This window comes from Sceloporus occidentalis, unplaced genomic scaffold (assembly GCF_023333645.1).
Source record: "Sceloporus occidentalis isolate IW3139 unplaced genomic scaffold, rSceOcc1.0.p SCAF_4, whole genome shotgun sequence".
NCBI classification, from domain to species: Eukaryota; Metazoa; Chordata; class Lepidosauria; order Squamata; family Phrynosomatidae; genus Sceloporus; species Sceloporus occidentalis.
This window is the reverse complement of record NW_028316984.1, coordinates 28,087,829-28,109,061: the sequence shown is the minus strand read 5'-3', so window position 1 is coordinate 28,109,061 and position 21,233 is coordinate 28,087,829. Positions and strand designations below refer to the sequence as shown.

Below are 21,233 nucleotides of genomic sequence, written 5' to 3'. Positions count from 1 at the left end.
GATTTCTTCAATGCTAGCTCTGTACCAAGTTCAGAAACATCTATTGGTTCAAAACATGGAAGCCAGATAGGTTATTGTTAAATCTAGGAGTGATAATATTACACCAACATTAAAATAACTTATTTGGTCGCCAGTCAGTTTCTGGGCAAGGTACAAAGTGTTGGTCGTTGCCTTTGAAGCCCTGCATGGTTTGGGTCTAGATTACCTACAGATCGCCTCCTCCCATATAATCCACTCTGTACACAGTCCTCTGGCAGACATTTACTCCAGTCATCCAGGACTAGGTTGGCAACTATCAGCAATGGACTTTTTCATTAGTTGCCCCTAGGAATGACCTGCCAGAAGAGATTAGCCAACTGAATACTCTGAATTTAAGACAGCTTTAAAGACCAGTCTTTCCCACAGGCCAATCCAGATGATTTTAAAATTATGCTTTTTTAAATTATGAGTATTAAAGTATGGATTGCTTGTTTTAATATATATTGGTCTTATATAGTCAGACTGATGCTATGTGTTTTAAACAAATGCATGTTTTAAACTGATGTTATATGTTGTATTTTTATCTGTTGTTTTTCCCTGCCTCAATTCATTGGGAGAGGTTGGTAAGAAATAACAACAACAACAGCAACAACAATCTTTTGTGTTATGACAATGGGTCAGTTATGATATCAGTTCAAAGCTCTGCATGTATATGCTTTCAAGTCATCTTTTGACTTACGGTGACCTCATGAATTTCATAGGATTTTCTTAGGCAAGGGATGTGGTTTTCACATCCCTTGCCTAAGAAAAGTTAGAAGCAAGTTCAAGCAGAGACTGCACAACGAGAAACCTGAAAAGCCATCTTTGTAGTTTGTATCAGCCTTTTCCATGTTGTATTACAGCTTCCGCTGTGCCAGCAAGAATGTGCAGCTGGGAGTTGTGGAATATGCTGGCTGACTCATCTGGTTGTTGCTCACTTTGGGGAAAGGTGTATATATGTGTAAATGTATCCCAGTTTTCTGCTGGGTACTATTTTGAATGTGGATGGCAGAAAGTGGGGAAAAGTTGGCCCTCCAGATAGTTTGGCCTACAACTCCCATCATCCTCACAGTGTGGCCAGTGCTTAGGGTGTTGTACTTTAACACATCTGGAGGGCCACGGGTTCTCCAGCCCAGCTGAAACACACATAAAAAGAGAACACACAACCAGGAACACCAATACCTGCCCCTTAGTTAGAAAGCCATGAGACATTTCACACCTGAATCTAAAACGGGGCCTCCTTAAAGGCAACATATGGGCACACTGTGGGTCTGGTTTCCTCTATTGGCAGCGTGTACAAATTTTCAGATTTTGCTGTCATGCATTTCAGAGGCTATTTGTTAATTAATAATTACAGTTGGTCCTCTGTATCCGCGATTCTTTATCCATGGATTATATATATGTAAATTCCCAAAAGCAAACCTTGATTTTGCCATCTTTTATACAGGATACAATTACTCTGCTAATGTATTTAATGGGACTTGAGCATCCACAGATTTTGGTATCCACGATGGGGGGTACTGGAACCCAAACCCCAGCGGATACCAAGGGCCCACTGTATTACTGGTTTGTGCCATATGATAACAATTTTAGTAATAATTATAGATTTGCCATTGCATGCCTATTTGTCAGGCTGTAAGCCCATACTGGTCCCAAACAAACCACCAGCTGAAGAAAAGTGAAACAGATCCCTGTGCTTGCACCTTGGAGAATCTGAGAATACAGGCCTTATTCTGGGACAAGGTATTTAATAAGATGGTAACTATCTTGTAATTTTCTTGCCAAGCTGGAGAATTTACGAGCAGAAGCAAAGTATATCTTGCACATGACGTTCTCAACGCACTATTTAAGGCTGTCTCAGTCCCTACTGAGAGTTGAACACTTTGCACATCCTTGGAGGCAGTTGGCAGCAGGTAGGTAGGGTTTGTGAACAGGCACTTGGCTGTGAACCTGTTATACATTTTGTGGACACCTAAATATCCTAAAGGCAGCAGATTTTGTCTGATCTTGGAACCTAAGCAGGGTCAGACCTGATTAGTACTTGGATGGGAGACAGCTAGTGAAAAACAGGTGCTGCAGGCGATATTTCAGAGGAAAGAACTGGTAAAACTATCACTGAGTATTCCTTGGTTAAGAAACCCTATCAAATGTCATGGCTGGGTGACCAGATATCGTAACTGCAAAGGAGGACAAGACACTGCAAAGTGTATGCACTCAAGAAAAATGTAAGGCATTACAAAATAAAAGCTTAAAACACATAAACATCAATTCATGCTTCTTAGTCATGCTCAAAACAGACATTTGGGAATTCCTCCTGGAAAAGGAGGGCATCTGGTGACCCTCACTGGGTGACCTTGGGCAAGTCACACTCTCTCAGCCTCAGGGAGTCACACTCTCTCAGCCTTTCAGGGAAAGGCCATGGCAAACCCTCCTCTGAACAAACCTTGCCAAGAAAACCCCATGCTGGGTTCTCCTTAGGGCTGCTGTAAGTTGGAAAGGACTTCAAGGCACAGAAGGCACACATGACTTGAACATGAGCCAACAGTGTGATGCGGCAGCTAAAAAGGCCAATGCGATTCTAGGCTGCATCAATAGAAATATAATGTCTAGATCAAAGGAAGTAATACTGCCACTGTATCCTGCTTTGGTCAGGCATGGCAGAAGGGGGTTGGACTGGATGGCCCTTGTGGTCTCTTCCAACTCTATGATTCTATGACTCTATGGGGAAACCCAGCCTTCTGGGAAGCAAGAGAGAGAGAGAGAGAGAGCAAAAAGAAAAAACCCAGAGCAAAGAAAGGGGGCGGGGCTGGGAGGGCCTGTGAACATTCTAGGTCACAGGACAAAAGAATCCCCGCCAGCCAATCAGAGCGCCTCCCGGGGCTGCCTTCTCACATTCCGTTCCATTCCGGCGTCTCCGCGTCCCACGGACGGTTCCATCGCAGCCGCAGGGGGGGACGGGATCCTCCACCTCGCGCTCCCTCTTTCTCCAGGGCTGTTCAGAGCACTGGAGGGAATGGAGGCGGGGCCGCGAAACTCAACCCCCACCCAATGAGTTTTCACCACGTGGGCGTCCGGCTTCCTCCCTCTGCTTTGTCTTCCTCCCCCCTTTCTTAGATGCAATGGTCCAGTCCGGCTGGGTATAAAAGGCGAGCGCAGCACATGCTTGCCTTTAGACAGAGGGGGAGCGTTTGCAAGGAAGGAGGGTCTCTGTATGGGGAGAGCAGTGAGGAAAGGGAAGGGCCATTGTAAAACAAGAATAATAACAACAATATTTGGTTAATAATAATATATATTTTTATCAAGGAGGAGGTTCTTTGCCTTGGGGAGGGGAAGGGAGCCAGGCAGTGGGGGTTTCCCCCTTTTCCTATTAGTCCTGCTCACCCCTTTCCCCCTATTAGTCCTGTTCACCCACAGCACCCCCTTTTTTCTGGGTGTTGATCAGCAATAGAAACCAGCTGTCTTTTTTTAGGACTCCTCTCTCTCTCTCTCCTTTCCAAGACCCCTCCCAAGAATAAACACAATTTATTAATAATATTATTATTAATCAATATTATTAATATTGATATAACAAACTGGTCACCAGCTCTTTCATTGCCCACCCCAAGTGCCCCCCTCTGTCTCTGTGTGCCAAGGAATGCTTGGTCCAGCTCAGCCTGGGCCCCCCAATAGTCTGCCCCCCATCATCACCATCCTCTTCCTCTCTTCTTCTTCCTCCTTTTCCTGAGCCAACAGGATGAGCGTGGCCAACGACACATACATCTTCATAAAAGACATAAAGCCTGGACTGAAAAATTTAAATGTCGTCTTTATTGTGCTGGAGATAGGTAAGTTGTGCACAGAGAGGAAAAAAAAACCTTTGGCAAAGCTTTTGGCTTCTTGTCTTGTCCCCCCCCCCCCTTTTCTCCACCCCACTTTCTTCCCTCGTTTTCTTGGGTCAGGAGTTGCAAAGTGTGTATCCTTTGGGGTGTGTGTGTTTGTGTGTGGCACGTGGTCCCCTTGCCCAACATTTGGGGATTTACTCCTCCCTGCTTTGCTCCACCTTCTCCCCTTCCTCCTCCTCTTCTCCTGCTCTTATATAATCCCCCCACACTATTATTTAGGGTTCCTCCCTGATGTGCAATGCCCCCCCCCTTCTGTCAATTATTTCCACTTGCATGCAAAGCCCTGAGGGTCTTCCTAAGGAGTTCATTACACTGGTGGGGTTCATTTTGGCATTAAAAGAGAGATTAAAGCGCATGTAAAGCATCCCACAAACGAAGCGGAAATGGCGAGTAACTGCACGAATGGTTATCGCACACAGTTGCGCAAATGATATCGGGAATGCGTGGTCGCTGAAACCCAGAAAGTAAAAAGATGTGCATTAATGCTTCGTTATGGCCACTCTAATGGCGGGTTTTGTGTAACGCCGTATGAGATCGTTTTGCGTAAATAAAGCAGTTTTTTTCCAGGATATTCACGGGACAAACTCCCGATTGCCTTTGTGTGATAAACTCCTAAGTCACTTTTTGCCTGTGAGTAAACTTTTTAAGTAGCCAGTAGGCAAAAGGGATCTTGCAGCACCTTTTCCAGACTGGGTCTTTGAATTTTAAGGAATCAGCTTATACTAATGGTTTAAGATTGATACTAATGGTTTGAGACTTCTGCAGTCAGCCCTCCATATCCACGGATTCCTTATCTACGGATTCAAGCACCCACGGCTTGAAAATATTTTTTTAAAAATTCTGAAAAGCAAGCGGTGATTGTGCCATTTCATGTAAGGGTAACCATTTTACTCTGCCATTGTATATAATGGGCCTTGAGCATTCATGGATTTAGATATCCACAGGGAGTCCTGGAATCAAACCCCAGTGGATACCAAGGGCCCGCTGTACTAATTAATGATTTGGAACGTCTCTCAAGGATTTGAATTTTAAGTAGCCAGTTTATACTAATGATCTGAGGCTTTCCTCTTTTCCTCCTCTTCTCTTTCTCTCTCTCCCCCCCTCTTTTTTCTCGTTTGCAGGGCGAGTTACCAAAACCAAAGATGGGCACGAGGTGAGATCCTGCAAAGTAGCAGACAAGACAGGCAGCATCACCATCTCAGTATGGGACGAACTTGGCAGCCTCATCCAGCCGGGCGATATTATCCGATTGACTAAAGGGTATGTAATGCAGGGACATAATGCTGAGCCCAGCCAGTCACTCATTTTTAGCTGCTGGAGGAACTTCTCTGCTGGCTGACTGTTCCTGTTAATGCCTTCCTGGTTGGTTCTGACTCACAATGTGTCTTCCTCTCTTTTGCAGTGATAATTAGTTCAGGAGGAAGACCAAGGGAGCAGGGATATTTGGCTTGGTCTCACAGGGCCAAATTAGATGTGATGGCACCAGTCTTGATGAAGCCTGAGTCCTGCTCACATCACATCCTTAGGAGCTGTGCGGTAACGCTACCAGGGTTTGCAGGATGGATTTGTGGATTAGGAGGGATGATGGCATTATTTGCCACACCCACACCTTTCCTCAGGGCTTTCCTGTTTCCTCTGAGCATAGCTGCAATTGGTTGTGAGCACTGGGTGTATATATGCACACTAGGGATGGGAAGAGTATTGGCAGAATCTCTTGTTCTCGGCAAGAGAGGCTGTCTCGACAGGTTTAGACCAGCTGCAGGCCACTGTGAGATGATGGGTTCTCTGCTTTTTCATACTGAAGTTTACATAATTTGCACGGGAATGTCTAAGCACAAAATTGCTGCCTTCTCTCTTTGTGAAGGAGAGCACAAACATAGCAAATGCAAGAGGGTCAAAAAGAAGCTCAAAAGTGGTAGTGAGGCTTTTTTAAAAAGTTAATTTTTTTATGCCCATGCTACAAGGCAGCAGCTCTTGGCATTTACATTGCAGTATGCATCACAACTGATTCTCGAAAATGTGAAAACTCTCAGATCAAATATCTCTCTCCTGCCTTTGGGGTGGGGAACCTGTGGTTTCTTGATTTTGCCCTTAAGAGTGTAGTGTAGCAGGCAAGGGTTTTTCATCCCTACATAAACATGCATGCATGTGTACACAGATAAATATGGATGCATCTCCACTTGCATTTTTGGATTCTCTTTTGGAGAGGGTTGGTTATGGGAGCTCTCTTCATTAATGCTGTTACTCTTTGATGACGGTTCTCATAATCCACTGCGGAGGAAGCTGTATCTTTGGCTGAGTGTTTTGCCTGGTGTGAATGGCTCTTGGGTTTTCTCCTCCACCGGCTACCTTAGATCCTGAGGTTTCAACCTGGGTCCTTTTATCATGCAGCTCATGTGCTCTGGCCTCTCTCGCTGTATTTTATTCTTGTTATATACTTGCAATTTGACTCTGACCTATGGTGACATGGTTTTTCTTAATAAGAGTTTTTCAGAGGTCCTTCTTCCATTGCCTTCCTCTCAGTCTGTGAGAGTGTGGTTTACCCAAGGTCATGCCTGAATCCTGGTCTCCTGGAGTTCTAGGCCAGCTCTCAAACCACTACCCCATACTGTATGTGGTTTATTTTTTAAAGCAAAGTGAACTCATCTGTCTTTCACATCCCAGCATGCTTCCCTGCAGTTGCCCAGTCTTAGTGGTCCAGTCCCTGCGAGCTACCTTGAGGGCAAAAATTGCTTGGGGAGTTAAGTAGCAGAGGAAGAAGGTTTCAGTTCCTTTCATTGTTGCTTCTGCCCCTGCCTGTGCCCCCAATCCCGAAGGCATCATTTTGTGCATTCATATGTACACACTTATTCTCCCTGCTTGGTACATGATTGGGGCAGATCCAGTTTTAAGCAAGTAGGTTGTCTGCCATCACTTCCATCTTGAGTCACAGTGATGCAGCCTTTCTTGACCGCTGTGGTCAGTGACTCATCTTTCTAAGAAGCTGGTGGTGTTTACTTGAAGGAAACAATGACCCACCCACATTTCCTGCATAGTCTCCTTTTGGCTTTTATACTTTTGCCATTCTTAAATACTGGGTAGACTAGTGTTTTCACATTACAAGAAAGCAAGGGTTTGTTTTTTTTGTCCCTGAGATCCAGAGTGAGCATCCCAGTAGTGCTTGTCCTTAGGACACACTGAATTTATACAGGTGAAGAAGTTGCTCATTATCCTAGCGTTGTCTGACATAAGTTTTGCTGATCCCCATTAGGACAAAAATAACTTGAATAAAGTTGTTTTTGAAGAGAGGATGATTACTCTGTAAGTAGCCTGCAGTCTCCTAATGTTTTATTTGTAATTTTAAAATTTAAACCAGTTTATAGTACTAAAATATTAATTAATGATGCATATCTATATAAACACAGATACAGACACACACTCTCCAGATGTCTGGGCAGCAGCTCTCACAGTTCCCTATTATTGGCTATACTTAGTTCCCACTCTTTATGGGAACTCAGTGACAGTTTCCTTCATTCACAAAATTTGATGCTGTGTCATGCAATGTGGTCTGATGTGATCCATGGGCAGCTGCCTCCAAACATGGTGTCATGCTTGAGGGTACATTCAGGAGACAAAATGTTCTCTGGTTTACATTTTTAGTTATAGGCTTAATGTGAAAGGTGGCCCAATATTTATTTATTTATTTATTTATTTATTTATTTATTTAGGTATTTATATCCCGCCCTTCAGCCCTAATGGCTCTCAGGGCGGCTTTCAATTCTTATTTTTAATCAGACAGTTCCCTACCCTCAGGCTTACAATCTAAAAGACACAAAACAAAAGGAGAAGGGAATGGTGGAGGGAAAGGGGATGAGGTCTAGTGGTTCTTCTCTCCCTTGAGGCCTGGACCAAGGCAGATGGATTGGAGGGAGGGTTCTTCCTTCTTCCAGGCTAGTCCTGATGGAGCTGGACCTGCCTGGTGAACTCCCTCTCAGGCTGGCGGATGGCAGTTATGGAGATGGAGTCTCCTTCCTCTCAGGCTGGCCCTGGTGGAGCTGGCCCTGCCTGGTGAACTCCCTCTCAGGCCGGCGGGTGGCAGTTATGGAGGGTGGCGTCTCCTTCCTCTCAGACTGGCCCTGATGGAGCTGGACCTGCCTGGTGAACTCCCTCTCAGGCCGGCGGGTGGCAGTTATGGAGGGTGGCGTCTCCTTCCTCTCAGGCTGGCCCTTATGGAGCTGGACCTGCCCTGTGAACTCCCTCTCAGGCCGGCGGATGGTAGTTATGGAGGGCGGAGTCTCCTTCCTTCAGGCTAGCCCTGATGGAGCTGGACCTGCCTGCCAGCCGGGCAGCCCTCCGTCCTCTACAGCCCCTGGCTGGGCTCCTCCGAACTAGAGTCCTCCTCCGCTCCTGCCAGCGGCGGGGCTTATGTAGTTCATTATCAATATGTAGTTCATTATCAAGCAAAACCATTGACACTGTTGTCTCCAGCCTTTTCTATCCTTTTCCAACAGAGTTGGATCTGCAGAGCTAAATCTTTAGTGGCACATCCCTCGCAGTCAACTAGTGTAGTAGTACCTGGCTTTTTTACACACATAGTAAGAAAAGCCCAAGTGTGTCCATCTGTGGTATCTTTTTGAATTTTGATATATTAGAGGATTGAGGCTTCAGCATGTAAGATGATTTGTAACATAGCACTTTCCCTGTAGTGGCTGGTATTTTTGCTTCCTCTTTCTATGAGCTACCTTCAGGCACAACAGAGAGAATGGCTTGCTTTAGAAGAGAAATAGATCTATCAGCTAACAACAAAAAGCATCCTATTACCAAGTGTGTACTATTTGCAAGTGACAGATGCAGCCCACAGGAGATCAAAGAGATTGCCATGTTACATCGTTTTGTAAACATAATTAAAAATGAGAACCCAACTAATATTTGCTTGCCTTTGCATTAACTGGTCCATCGTTTATTGTCAACATGTAATATAGCCATCTTCCTACCAGATGTTTTGAGAGAGAAAAAATGCTTGTCTATATTCTGGCTTAGAAAGTTAGGTCAGAATATAGTGAAATACATTGCTGTTAGCTTCCCTCTAGTCATTCTCAACTCATGGAGACCCTGTGGATGAGACATCTCAAAGACCTCCTTTGCTCTACCTCCCTGACCGGGTCTTACAGGTCCAGGCCCATGGTCTCGCTGACTGAATGTAGTCCTCTGACCTGTGGTCTTCCTATCATTCTGCTGGCTTCCACATTTCCTAGCGTTATTGCTTTTTCTAATGAATCTTTCCTTCTAATGTTGTGTCCAAAGTATGACAACCTCAGTTTAGTCATCCTGGCTTCCAGGGAGAGTTCGAGCTTTATCTGTTCTGGAGTCCAGATGTTCATTTTTTTGACCATTCATGGTATCCTTAGCACTCTTCTCCAGCACCACATCTCAAATGAGCTTATTTTCTTTTTGACTGCTTTCTTTACTGTCCAGCTCTCACGTCTGCACATGGTGATGGGGAATACAATAGCTTGGATGGTAGTATTTAGTGAAATATATAGACTTTCATTAAAATTTTTGTGCTAGCCTTGAAAATGTGAGGTCACCATAGGAACTTTGTCAACTGTTTACTCATTTGCAGTCTGGACATAATATCTATTTCCCAGGGTGTAAAGGTTATAATGTATACAAAAGCCTATAAATGCTACATACATACGTTTTAATGATGTCAAAGTAGAAAATGCTAATGGCATTATCCCTGGGCAGCAATATTTGTTAGCAAAAAATCATAGTTGTACTCTTAAAGGAAAATGGCATTCTTTTTCCTTATAAGTTAATTTTAGCAGATGTTCATTTGTTGAGTATGCACTGGTGAACACAGACCTCATCTTTTACAGAAAGAAATTTTATAATTTTTCTCACAAAGGTACTTTCTCCCATCTAGGTTTAAAGGCACCCAGCTTTGTTTGCATGACTGATGTGTTTGGCCAGTGGGAATGCTTGCATCAAACTGCCTGGTATGGCAAGACATTTCTATAGCCATTTTATAGCTATCCCCAAGCTTATAGAACCCAAAAATAATTGGTCATTAAGTTGTGTCAAAAAGTAACATGGTGACACATGGCTAAGAATGTTTGAAAGGTAAATCCTAAACCTGTTTGGGAGTTGAATAGAGGGTGGCACACTCTCCTTGGAGGTCGTTAAGCAGAGGCTGAGTGGGCATTTTCAGGAGTGCTTTAATTGTATATTCCTGCATGGCATGTTCCCTATGGTTCCTCCCATCTCTATGGTTTTATGATTCTATAACCTATTTATGTGCCGATGACAAAGCCATCTGAAAGCCCTCAAGAGAACTAAAATACTCTTTTTAGTTGTGGTTTTCCTTTAGCATAGCGACAGTAGGCAGACCAAGGAAAATATGCAAGGCTACATGTACAGCTTGTGTGGTGGAGTGTAATCTGTAAGGAAACTGCATTGACTTGTCTTCAAACTTCTGTTCAGCTCTGATGTCCATCAGAGGATCTTGGCCAAATCATTTCCTCTCTCAACCAGACCAGCATCACAGGATTGTGATGGGGACAAAAATGGAAGAACCCACCTATATGTCCTCCAGAAGCCACTTGAAAGATGTTTTGCATACAAATGTGATTTGTACATAGAATTATCCAAAGTGTTGCAAGAACATAGTTCTTGATTTGATGCAAAAACAATCATTAGTGTTTCTGCAGGGCCATATAGAGTTCTTGGATTGCCTCCATGTCTACATGCGTATGTAACAAGTTTTGCTCCTTGGGATAACGTGTAAGGTGTTCAGATTACAATTTGGCTTTAGACACCAGGCAAAGGTCATTCTCTATTTGTGTCAGAGCTTTTATATGACAGTATCCACACGAAGTCAATGACTAACTTGTTTAGATACTGATAAAACTTAACAGCATTTGTAGCACCTAAGTAGGAAAATGTTAGAAATGTAGAGGGAGATGGTATCCTAGATACTTAGTATGTTTTTTTCTTTTACTGAGCCTTAGGAATGGGTTTCTTACAAGATAACTAATGATTATATAAGTAAAGATTTTTGCTTGATGATCTCAACAGTTAGTTTTCAAGGCCCAACTGAGCAGAGAGCTGGAAATGTAAGAGTCATTACAAACAACACATCCCAACCTGCTGTTGAAAAAACAGTAACAGTTTGAAAATCATTTTTCTTGTGTATCATCCACTTATTTCTTTAATAATGTTTTGTTCCATCAGGCACGATACAGCTGCTCAGTCACCTAGTGATTAGAACCAAAAAATAAAGGACATGTATTTAATGAAGAATAAACTTTTCTTCTTTGCAGGCCAAAACTTTAAGAGTGTGAGTAATTTTTTGTGAGGTTAGATCATTTTTTCCAGTGGTATATTTTGTTGAATATAAACTTCTGGATCACGGCATTGTCTTAACTGCCATGTGCCTGATTTCTACTGGATTAGGTTATGTGTACTTGAGGGGAAAAGAGAGGCAAATGGGAGAATACTGATGAAGAGTTGGGCCATATTGGGCAACTCCTCAAGTATTCTGTTTAAAAGTGTAAAGGAAATTGTATTGTCCGCTGGTTTCTTTTTGATTGCAAGTCTTAGTAGTTCTAACCAGTATGTCTGGTGGTGAGTAATTCATGGAGTTGCAGTCTGGTAGTACTTGAAGGGCCACGTGATCCCTCCACCCATAATGAAATATAAGTCTTGGCTTTTAGGTAATGATCCTAGCTTAGCTCATGTGGGTTATGCAATTGGGGGTGCCACTTGGTTGCAGCAGTGGTCCTGCTAACATGAATACTTGAGTGTGATTCACTTTCACTAGATATGGACTTAACTCTTCAGGCCTCATGTTTCCCTAGAAGGTGTAGACAATTTATGAGAAACTTTTTTTTAATGGCTGATATTTAGGACTGCTGGTAGATCAAAAGCACAGTAAAGCATTTTTTAACAACAAATTAAGTTGTTGATGATCATCTTAAAGCTGTTTAATTTGGTGATTGCACAGTGGCTATTGTGCTCTAAAATAAGGGGAAACGTGATTATATCTTGATACCCTAACAGACAGAATGGACACTAGCACAGAGGTTGGGAATCTTAGGCCATTGAGATGCTGATGAACTACTATTCCCATTACTACTACTGGTCAGGCTAGCTGGGGCCAGTGAAGCTTGAGTTGAATAATGTGTGGTTTTCCAGCCTTGTTCTAAAATAGGGTTGGGAATAAAGTGTTAAGATGTTGTAGCAGCCCTAACCAGCAGCGAGGAATGCTGGGAGGTGCAGTCCTACAGTATATGGAGGGCCTCATGTTCCTTCCACTTTGCTAAAGAATCAGTTTGGATAGCAAGTTCATACTGGTGTGGCTGTAGTAAAACTGGTATGTGTGACCTCTGCTGATTTAACATTTGTAGTAATGGCTACAGTGAAAGGCTCATGAAAAAAACCCTGCAGAACATCATAGCCTTGGAAGATAATCCATTGTGTGCTGATGGTTTATCAAAATTGCCTATTGGACAAACCCAGTATCTTCTGTACAAAGCTGAGCACTTCAAAATTCTCTTGGTTTCAGTGGATCATGTGTTTAACTGTCCAATATGATGAGATGAAGATGTGCTTAAGTTTTTCTTGGCCATTTCTTGCCTTTTCTTTTGTCAGGCTGGAACAGTGCTTCTTCTTTTCTTTCCATGCCTTCTAATGCTGCTGGTGCTCTTTTGGTTAGGTATGCATCTCTGTGGAAAGGATGCCTTACGCTTTACACTGGAAGGGGCGGCGACCTTCAAAAAATTGGGGAGTGAGTATCTCATTTTACACATACTTGGTACACCTGCTTGCAGCCTTGCGCTGGGCAGCCTACACTGCTAGGTATATGTTGCCAACAGGCCTCAAGTAACAAATGTATTTGCCTGTTATTACTATTTTCTTGTGCTTAGTGTGGTAGTCTGCCAGAACATTCTATTTATGACAATTTGGCTTTTTCAAATGGAGCAGTGTTATCCATTTACATTTGTTTATATAAGTTGATTTATTTTAAACTATCCCCAAAACACTTTCCCAAAGGGGTTTACATGTGACATTGATTTCTCTTCTGGGTACAGCTGTAAAAAGGTAAGTTTTAGGTGTCTAAGCTGTCTCCTTTGTTGGTTAATGCAATTGTCGCTTTCAAGGACTTGCAGCACTGAAAACTGAAGTCCTCTATTTATCCACAGGCCAGTACGGTAGAGGCAGCCGCAATGCAGGCTTCCACATTCTACTCTGGTCATGAGCTCCAGCTTGTCTTGGAGGAGCCAGCCTCTCTAGGGGTGTAAAGGTAAATTTCCCCCTCCATCTAGCAGAGTCTTTTGGGGCATAATGATGATGGTCTAAGTCATAAGCGGGGAACTGTTGACTCTTCAGGTATTTGGACTACAACTCCCACAATCCCTTAATTGTTGACCTTGCTTGTTGGGGCTCTGGGTGCTAAAGTCCAAGACATTTGGAGGACCAGATGTTCCATGTCCAGACATTAAAGCAGCCTTCTCATCCTTGCACCCTTCAGATACTTTAGGCCACAGCTCTTACTAGTCTGGACCATTGGCCAAGCTGCTGAGTATGATGGGTGTTTCAGTTCAAAACATCTAGGTGTTGCTGAGATGGTGAATGCTTCCTTCAGGCGTCAGGGATCATGCTGTTCCTTTGCTTCTTTAACACAGAAAGCAGTTTTGAATTGGTAGTCTGTAGAAACTTGTGATACAGATTTTAAAAGCAGTGTTGTTGGAAAGGTAAATGCATTACAGTATAACCCATATATCTGCGGGCCTACTACCTGTGATTTCACTTACTGATTCTGGATCCTCCAGGTGATTCTATGGTATGCTGGCAGTGGATGACCATAGAGCCATGCCGAAGGACCTAGAAATGCCTAGACAGGTATTCTGTCTAGGACTCTCTAGGTCCTCCAGTGCAACTGTGTGGTTAACTTCCTTCAGAAGTCATTCATTTGAACACAGTTCACTATTATTTGTAGTTCTGTGTTTTTGTGGTACATCCAGGAATATATCCCCCCTTCCCTGCATACAGATGTCATATTGGAGTTAGTCCACCCAGATGTGTTTACCCACTGATGGTTGAAACATCGTGTGTGCAGATGGATGCATGGATGGGCCATTACATAAATAACAATGGGTATAAGACATTGGTCACTACTGACATCATCACATCAAATACAATGTTTTCTAAAGGTGATCATGATTTAGCTGCTCTTAATTATGTGTATGGTAACTGAACAATGATCATTCATGTATGAGCCAGCCACAATTGTGGTAGAATGTTGTGGACATTTTCCATCTGTAGGATATGAAACATCACAAATTTACCATCAATGGGCTTTCATGCTGTATTTGTGGCCTACTATGTAAAGTATGGCCTTTGGTTATTTTTTAAAAAAACTTCTTACACTTCAAAAAAAGAGAACAAGCAAGTTTCTGTGCCACATGGTACATTGCTGGGGATTAAAACAAGTGGACAGGAATGCTATACTGAGAAATAAAACCATCTCAGTGGAACCAGTCTAGAATTGGCTGGTACTAATATTTACAAAGGCAGGGGGTTTTCTTGATACCATTTTGGGATTTAGGAGGATTAAAATGGATTTATGGAATCATTCACTATTTCTGATTTTAGTTGGAATAGGCAGTGTGACAGGTCCTGGCCATTTCTAATTGGAACAGCATGTTTGAAGAAATGATAATTAGAGGCATGGTGGGATCTTTTTTGATGCCCATAGATTCTTTGCTGATGTGTTGGATGGGCCTGCTGAGCCAATTGTCACTTAACAACTATTAACCTGAGTAGCCTTGCAGACAACTTTTTTCCTTCAGTATTGTGAAAGTGCTTGACAGTTTCATAGACAACATAAGGTTGTGTGTGAGTTCTGCAGTTTAGCATGCCCTTATATAGTGCTTACAGAGCTTGAAAGATTAAAACAGTAGTTATGTTTCAGGAGTACATATTGCATTAAACCAGGTATGGGGCATCACAGGCCCATCTATCCTAACCAGTGTAGCCAGTGATCTGATGAGAGAAGTAGTTTACTTATCCCCTATAGGGTCATACTCAAAATCTGAGTTTTTCTTTCATCATCGTTGTTGTGGATATTTCCTGTTAACCTGGTCTTGTTTTTTGAGAAGTAAGACATGCTTAAAATAATGAAACTTGCTTTGAACAAAATATGTACAGCAGGACTGGGTAGTTATAGCCCTCCAGATGTTGTAATACAACTCGCACACCCCTTGCCTTTGGCTGTGCTTGCTAGGGCTGATGGGAGCCATAGTTCAACATCTGGAAAACCACAGTTGCCCATCTCAGTCTATATGAGACCAATCTTGGTATGTGTGGAAGTGAATGATAACATTCAAGATAGGTATCTCTTGAATACCATGCTGTAAAAGAAGCAACATGGAAACTCTATTGTATCCTGAATGGCAACTTAGTTAGAAGAAGCTGCGTTGACATTGATAGGATCTCTGAGTAGACCTGCTTAGAACTTGACCTGAGTCGCATTGATAAGGCCAACCACCAAGTGTGAACCTTGCTACTGGGGCACGAGTGGGGGCTGCTTGCATCCCTGTTTATCTCTGGGAATTAAAAGAATGCATTCTGTGATAAGGTAGTTTTAGCAAAGTAACTCTCTCATGAGTTTGTTTTGTTTTACAGGTTCTGCATGGTGTACTCGGAAGTGCCCAACTTCAGTGAGCCCAATGCAGATCACCTTGGGCAGCCTACCAAAGCGGTATGTCAGCTGTGTGCTGCTTTGTGTGTGTATCTGTGGTTCAACAGCTTCATGCAGGGTTTAGCTTCATTCTAGGGGACATCCTTTGGATGATGAAGAGCTCTCTTCTGTTCACCCCAGGCTGACTAAGTCTAAAAAGAATACAGCAACATTCTGAAGGCTCACTAAACTTTTCCTTATACAGTTCTTTTAAGTGTGATTTTGCCAGTGGTTTGTTTGGTGTACTGTATGGGACGAGATGGGCACTTAAAAAGATGGGGGAAAGCTATCTTGCAAAGGATAACTTTGGCATCTGTTGAAAGTAATGCCCCCCTGGAACCTCCATATTGCTTTCTGTTTTGATAGGTTGGTTAGTTGTCTTAATGGATCTCTCTCTTACATTTCTTTTAAAGGCACAGGGTGAGCAGAGTAATAATTCCCTTCCATCAGCTAATGTGGGTACTTGTACTTTTGGGCCAGCTGGTAAGTATAAGAGTGCATGTTTGACCATACAAGCGAGTGAGTGATTTTTGGAAATGAGATTTAGGAATACTGTGGCAATTAGTTTAAACTGGTTTATTGACACAAGCTAAGATCAAAGCCCATGGATTTATGTTGACTTGTTTCAGTAGGCCATTGTTTAAATCAGACCTCCAGAGGTTGTTGGACTGCAGCTTTCAGCAGCTCTAGCCAGCATTGCCACTGGTGAGGAATGCTGGAAGCTGCAATTCAACACCATCTGGAGGACCCGTCGTTCCAACCATAGTTTGGAGGCAAAAGATGAACTGGCTGGTTCAGACCAAAAGTAGATATTTCCAATTGCTTCCAGTGCACCTTCACTTTGCAATCTTGGCTTTTCTGAGCATGTCTTCTACTCATTCACTCTCTCTGTCTCTTATTTAGCTAGACTTTCTGCTTATTTTTGGTTGTTTTGCATATACCTTCCTGATCATCATTCACACAGTATAGAGTCTGTTTTCTTTTGGCTGCCTCCTTAATGAATGGCAATCGCCAACCATTTTTATCAAATGACAACATGTTGAGATGAACACATGGCCTTTTGCAGGGCTGCTGGTGGGTGTCATCTTCTGGTTGTCACAAGCTCATTTTTCAGAAAAACTCTCCTGTTGAGAGCAAGACCACAGAACAATTCTCACATGTGGGGTGGTATTAGTGGTATTGGATATAACAAAATAAATCCCTCTGTGGCTCTGTGCTCATCATGTAATGTTCAAAAACGATTTTGTATTCCCTCTTATTACTGCAGTGAGGATAGATGATGAGTCCCAGGCCTGCTTTTCTTCTTATCTGTCCTCCCTTTTCCTTTGAGCACCTGCGTCCACTAACAGGCCAGTTGTAGCATCTCAGCACATTTTGCTATCAGTTAAAGCAGACCTCTGGGAAGAGGCTGCTAAGTCACAGAGGCATGTAGCAACTTGTTTTCTCTGTACTTTGGTTACCGTTGCGTGGCGTCTGAAAATACAGACTGTCCCTGGGGACTCAGTGTTCCCCACAGATGCCTTCCTAGCTCTTGTCAACCTCGAGTAGATATGTTTCCTGATTTTAAGGACAAGGCTGCTTAAAAGGCAAAGCTGTTTTCAGAACTGATGGCCATGAACCCTGAGAACTTGGAGTGTCTGATGCTCTCTCTCTTTTTCTTTTTTCTTGTTTATTCTTTAGGCAATGGTTTGCCCACAGGACCTGAGCTGGGTGGCGTGTCAACCACTTATAACCATGCCCCCTCCTATGCAGGTACTGGGAGGGCCAGTGGACGAGGTGCCCCCACTCCTTCAGTGCCGCCTAACAATACTCGTTCCCTTCAAAGCACCATAAGTAATGGGAGGGACCCCCGCAGAGCTTCGAAAAGATGACCAAGCCAAAATTCCACACTCTCTGCCTAAACTCTTTAATGCCCTACTTGAAAACACTTCCTGCACTTTTATTTGTGGTTAACTGTGAAAAAGGTTTGTCCTTCCCCTTGTTCATAAGCCTTCTGTTTGTCTGGAGAGAGGGATTTTTTTCTCTCTCTTCCCCACGTCACAGCTGAAAATCCAGTGGAAGTGAAACTGCTGATACTGTGTTGCCCCAGGAAGAAAACATCTTTAAACAGCGGCATGGTTGATTTTTTTTTTTTAAATATTAGACCCTGATTCCCAAAACACACCCAGTCATTCTGGGTTGCTTATTTTTATTCTGGTCTGGTTTGAACAACACAGCCTTAAGATGTTTAATAGCTCCTCTCCTCCCTGTGTCGGACTTTTATCATGGTCAGTGGGAGCTTGTGCATAAAACATGGGGAGGAACCTCAAATCTAAAAAGTGTCCATTAAAATGACATGGTGTTAAGTGTAAACTGTCTGATGCTGTCACAGAAATGCTGTCTGGTTTCTTTCTTTCATTTTTCCTGTTGGCTAATTCAGTTAGAGTCAGATTTCTCTTGTGACCCTGTTTATATATTTAAAGTCCCTGCAGTAGTACATACATGGACTGCATGCCCCAGCCATCTTTCCTAGATGAGAATGCTGGGAGTTGCAGTTCAGCAACTTGTAGAAGTTGTTCTATCTCTATATAAACAGTGCTGCAACATTTCAGACTTAAATCTCTGTAAAATAATACCTTTCATGTTTGTAATAGACCTCCATGGAAATTGAAAGGTACTGTAGTTGCAGTAGCATTGTCCTGGGGCTCTTTCACGCTGTACCATTGTAGCACTCTTGATTCTACTTTAATTGCCATGGTTCCATTCTGTGAAATCCTGAAACTGGGAATTTAGGGAGGGACTTTTGCAATATTCAGTCAGGGACCTCCACTGGTGCCTCTGACCAAACTGCAAAGCCCATGGTTTTATAAGGTAGAGCCGTATCCGTTAAAGTGATATAATTATGCAGTGTGAAAGTGTTCTTAGTCTTCAAAACATCCAGCAGCATGTACCTACTTGAAAGGGGTGCAGTCCAGAAGAATACCTACTGCTTGACTCTGCAGTAAAGTATAAAAAGACTATTCTCTATGTGTCACTGACTTCAAAAAGGTAAAGATACAGTTTCATGTTTTGGGGCAATAAAACACAGAAGTGTAGCCTGCCAGACAGAAAACCAGCTTGAATGATTCTTACTTGCTAGTTTTTTTGTTTGGTAGTATTTTTTTTATCCACCCTCTAATGTAGAACCTTTAGCATCATGTCCAGGAGACACTTCACTGCTTGATTGTCCTGATGTCATAAACTGGCTCAAACGTGTGTCAGAGAGCTGCAAACAAAGTGTGTCTCTGTGTGTGAGAATATTCACTGTTGATGCCCCCTTTTCTTGAGGAGACCCTCTATCTGAATTCTCAAGTACACTCTTTTGCCCATGATTGGCTTTGGAGCTACTCTTCTTGATTTCTAGAAAGTCAGCCTCACACCTGTTCATGCAAATAGTTTTCAAGCTATTGCGTTTGAATAAGAGAAGGTGTATTCTGGTGGTCCTGGCCCTCAAGTAAAAGGAGTGCATTTAAATATTCTTGGTGTCCTTTACCACCAGGCCATGAAAACATGTTGACGAATCCCTGCATGGGGACACTCTCAGGTTTGGAATGGATTTAAATGCTGTTGAACGACCGATTCCCCCCACCCTTGAATTTTTGAAGTGGACCTCAAAGTTGCACTAGCCATGTGAAGGGGGGGAAGCACCCTAATATCTTTTTTCCACCTAATTATTCGAGAGTACCTGGGATAGAAATGTATGTGTTCAGCTTTTACCTTAACCATATCTCCTTGGAAGTGGATCCTGACAACTTATTTGCAAGCAAGGAAAGGTGGGGGTATTAACATGGTTTAGCTTCACCTTTGATGTATAAAACCTGATCAGGCTTTTGGCACCTCGTTCTATCTGTCCGCTTGTGTTAATTTTCCCAAATGTTAATGAAGAGTTTAAATAGGATGGATTACTTGGAAGGGAGGTTGCAACTTTGGCTAATGCAGTAGTACTCCTATATAAAATCCTACTGCCTGTATTTTAATTTTTTGATATTGACATGTTTTAGCTCACTGTTGGGATATCACAAGAAGTTTAATGGCATGTTTTGACCACTATTCAGTTCTGTCTTCATATTTTAGTTAGAAGTATTAGTGCAAAGTCTGTAGTTCTAAAACTACTCTTGGGTGGCAGTGGAGCAGAGGAAACAACACCTGCCACCTGCTTAAATGGGGGTGTAATTGCTCTGGGAGAAACCCTCATTATTGCAGCCAATGTTCAGTGTTCATTGCTAAACATGGGTTACAGGCTGTCCACAAAACACTGCTTTTGCGTGCTGCTCATTGCTGTAGATGAACATGTCATATTTTGTAACCAAAGCCGCAAACATAAAAGTAGCACAGAAGGAAAGATGCCACTCTTTTTTTGTAATTATTTTTTAATTCAATATCCAAAAAGAAAAAAAAGACACACGTTGATTCAATTTCTCACCCCTATTAAAAGAAAATGATTTCCTGCTTCTCTCAGGCTGTATTTTAGGTATATTTCTATGCTTCTCCATCCTTTCTTACCATCTCTTATTCAACTCGTCTTACCCTTACGAAAACAATTTCCTTATAACAATTTACAGTCTAAGCATCGAACCCTATAATACTGGTGTCCCCCTTTTTAAATTACAAATTCCATAAAAGGGTTCCACATATCTAAGAAAGTTTCTATTGAGTTGCCTCATGGCCAAGTTAGTTAATTATCTGAGCCAATAGCACTTGATTCTGCAGTAACATATAAGAAGGCCATTCAGATGAGGGAATCTAGTAGCACCTCTAAAACATGACTGGTTTCTTCTAGTGGGTTCCCCTGCTGTAGTTTCCTTCATGCTGTTGACATCACAGCTTTCAGAATTGCACACCTGCTGTCTGGCCTCAGTTTGGAAGTCCCAATAGTATCTGGGGCTTTGGAGGCTTGACAGACCACCCTGAAGGGGTGGTGTGACACTGGCCCTTTCCTAGCTGGATTGGGACTGCAGCAATTGCATGGCGCAGCCCTGATCCAGTCTTTCCAGGGTGCAAAAAGGAGCCACAAAAAGTGGCTCCTTTTTGCACCCTGGAAAGGGCATCATAGCTGTGCTGCTATAGCTTGGCAATGCTCTTTTGTCACTGTGTTGTGTGGATGCAGTGTCGGAGAAGTGGCATGACACCATGCGCTGTGTAGAGTGGCGTGCGGTGTCATGGCACCCTGGCAGTAGAGTCGGGACGTCTGTCATCTGGACGCAACACCCTAATTCCACCCCCTGACCGTCCTTAGTGGCTAGTCTGAAGAGGCCCATACGCTCGGGATCCACTGACCTGCACTCTAAAGTCAGACCATTTTTCATTTGGCCAGTCACCATTCTCATGGTTTGTAGCTTCTCGGAACAAAAATATATTGAAAACCACAAAGTGTGCCACTTTTTTTTTGGTTGTTAAATGACAGTACTGCAGCCACAAGGTTATGAGTTTGATCCAGGGCTCCAAGGTTGACTCAGCCTTCCATCCTTTTATAGGTCAGCTGGTTGGGGGCAAATGGTTTACAGATTGTAAACTGCCGAGTCCCCTGATAAGTGGTGTAGAAGTGTAAATGCTGTTGCTAAATTGTCATGAAGAAAAGGCTTGTTTTTCCAGCA

The 21,233-nt window shown here is 42.8% G+C and overlaps 1 protein-coding gene across 2 annotated transcripts in view; it reads left to right on the top strand.

The window, feature by feature from the left end:
• Positions 1-3,206: 3,206 nt before the first annotated feature.
• Positions 3,207-21,233, top strand: part of NABP1 (nucleic acid binding protein 1) — a 30,938-nt gene continuing 12,911 nt past the window's right edge. The window contains exons 1-6 of one of the 2 annotated variants that reach the window (XM_089519559.1): positions 3,207-3,842; positions 5,021-5,159; positions 12,595-12,666; positions 15,567-15,642; positions 16,035-16,104; positions 17,302-17,373. In XM_089519559.1, the coding sequence (XP_089375685.1) occupies positions 3,752-3,842; positions 5,021-5,159; positions 12,595-12,666; positions 15,567-15,642; positions 16,035-16,104; positions 17,302-17,373 (520 nt within the window). In that variant the 5' untranslated portion in view covers positions 3,207-3,751. Of the gene's footprint in view, positions 3,843-5,020; positions 5,160-12,594; positions 12,667-15,566; positions 15,643-16,034; positions 16,105-17,301; positions 20,565-21,233 lie in introns of those variants that run through there. The other variant, XM_089519558.1, reaches the window with a different exon arrangement.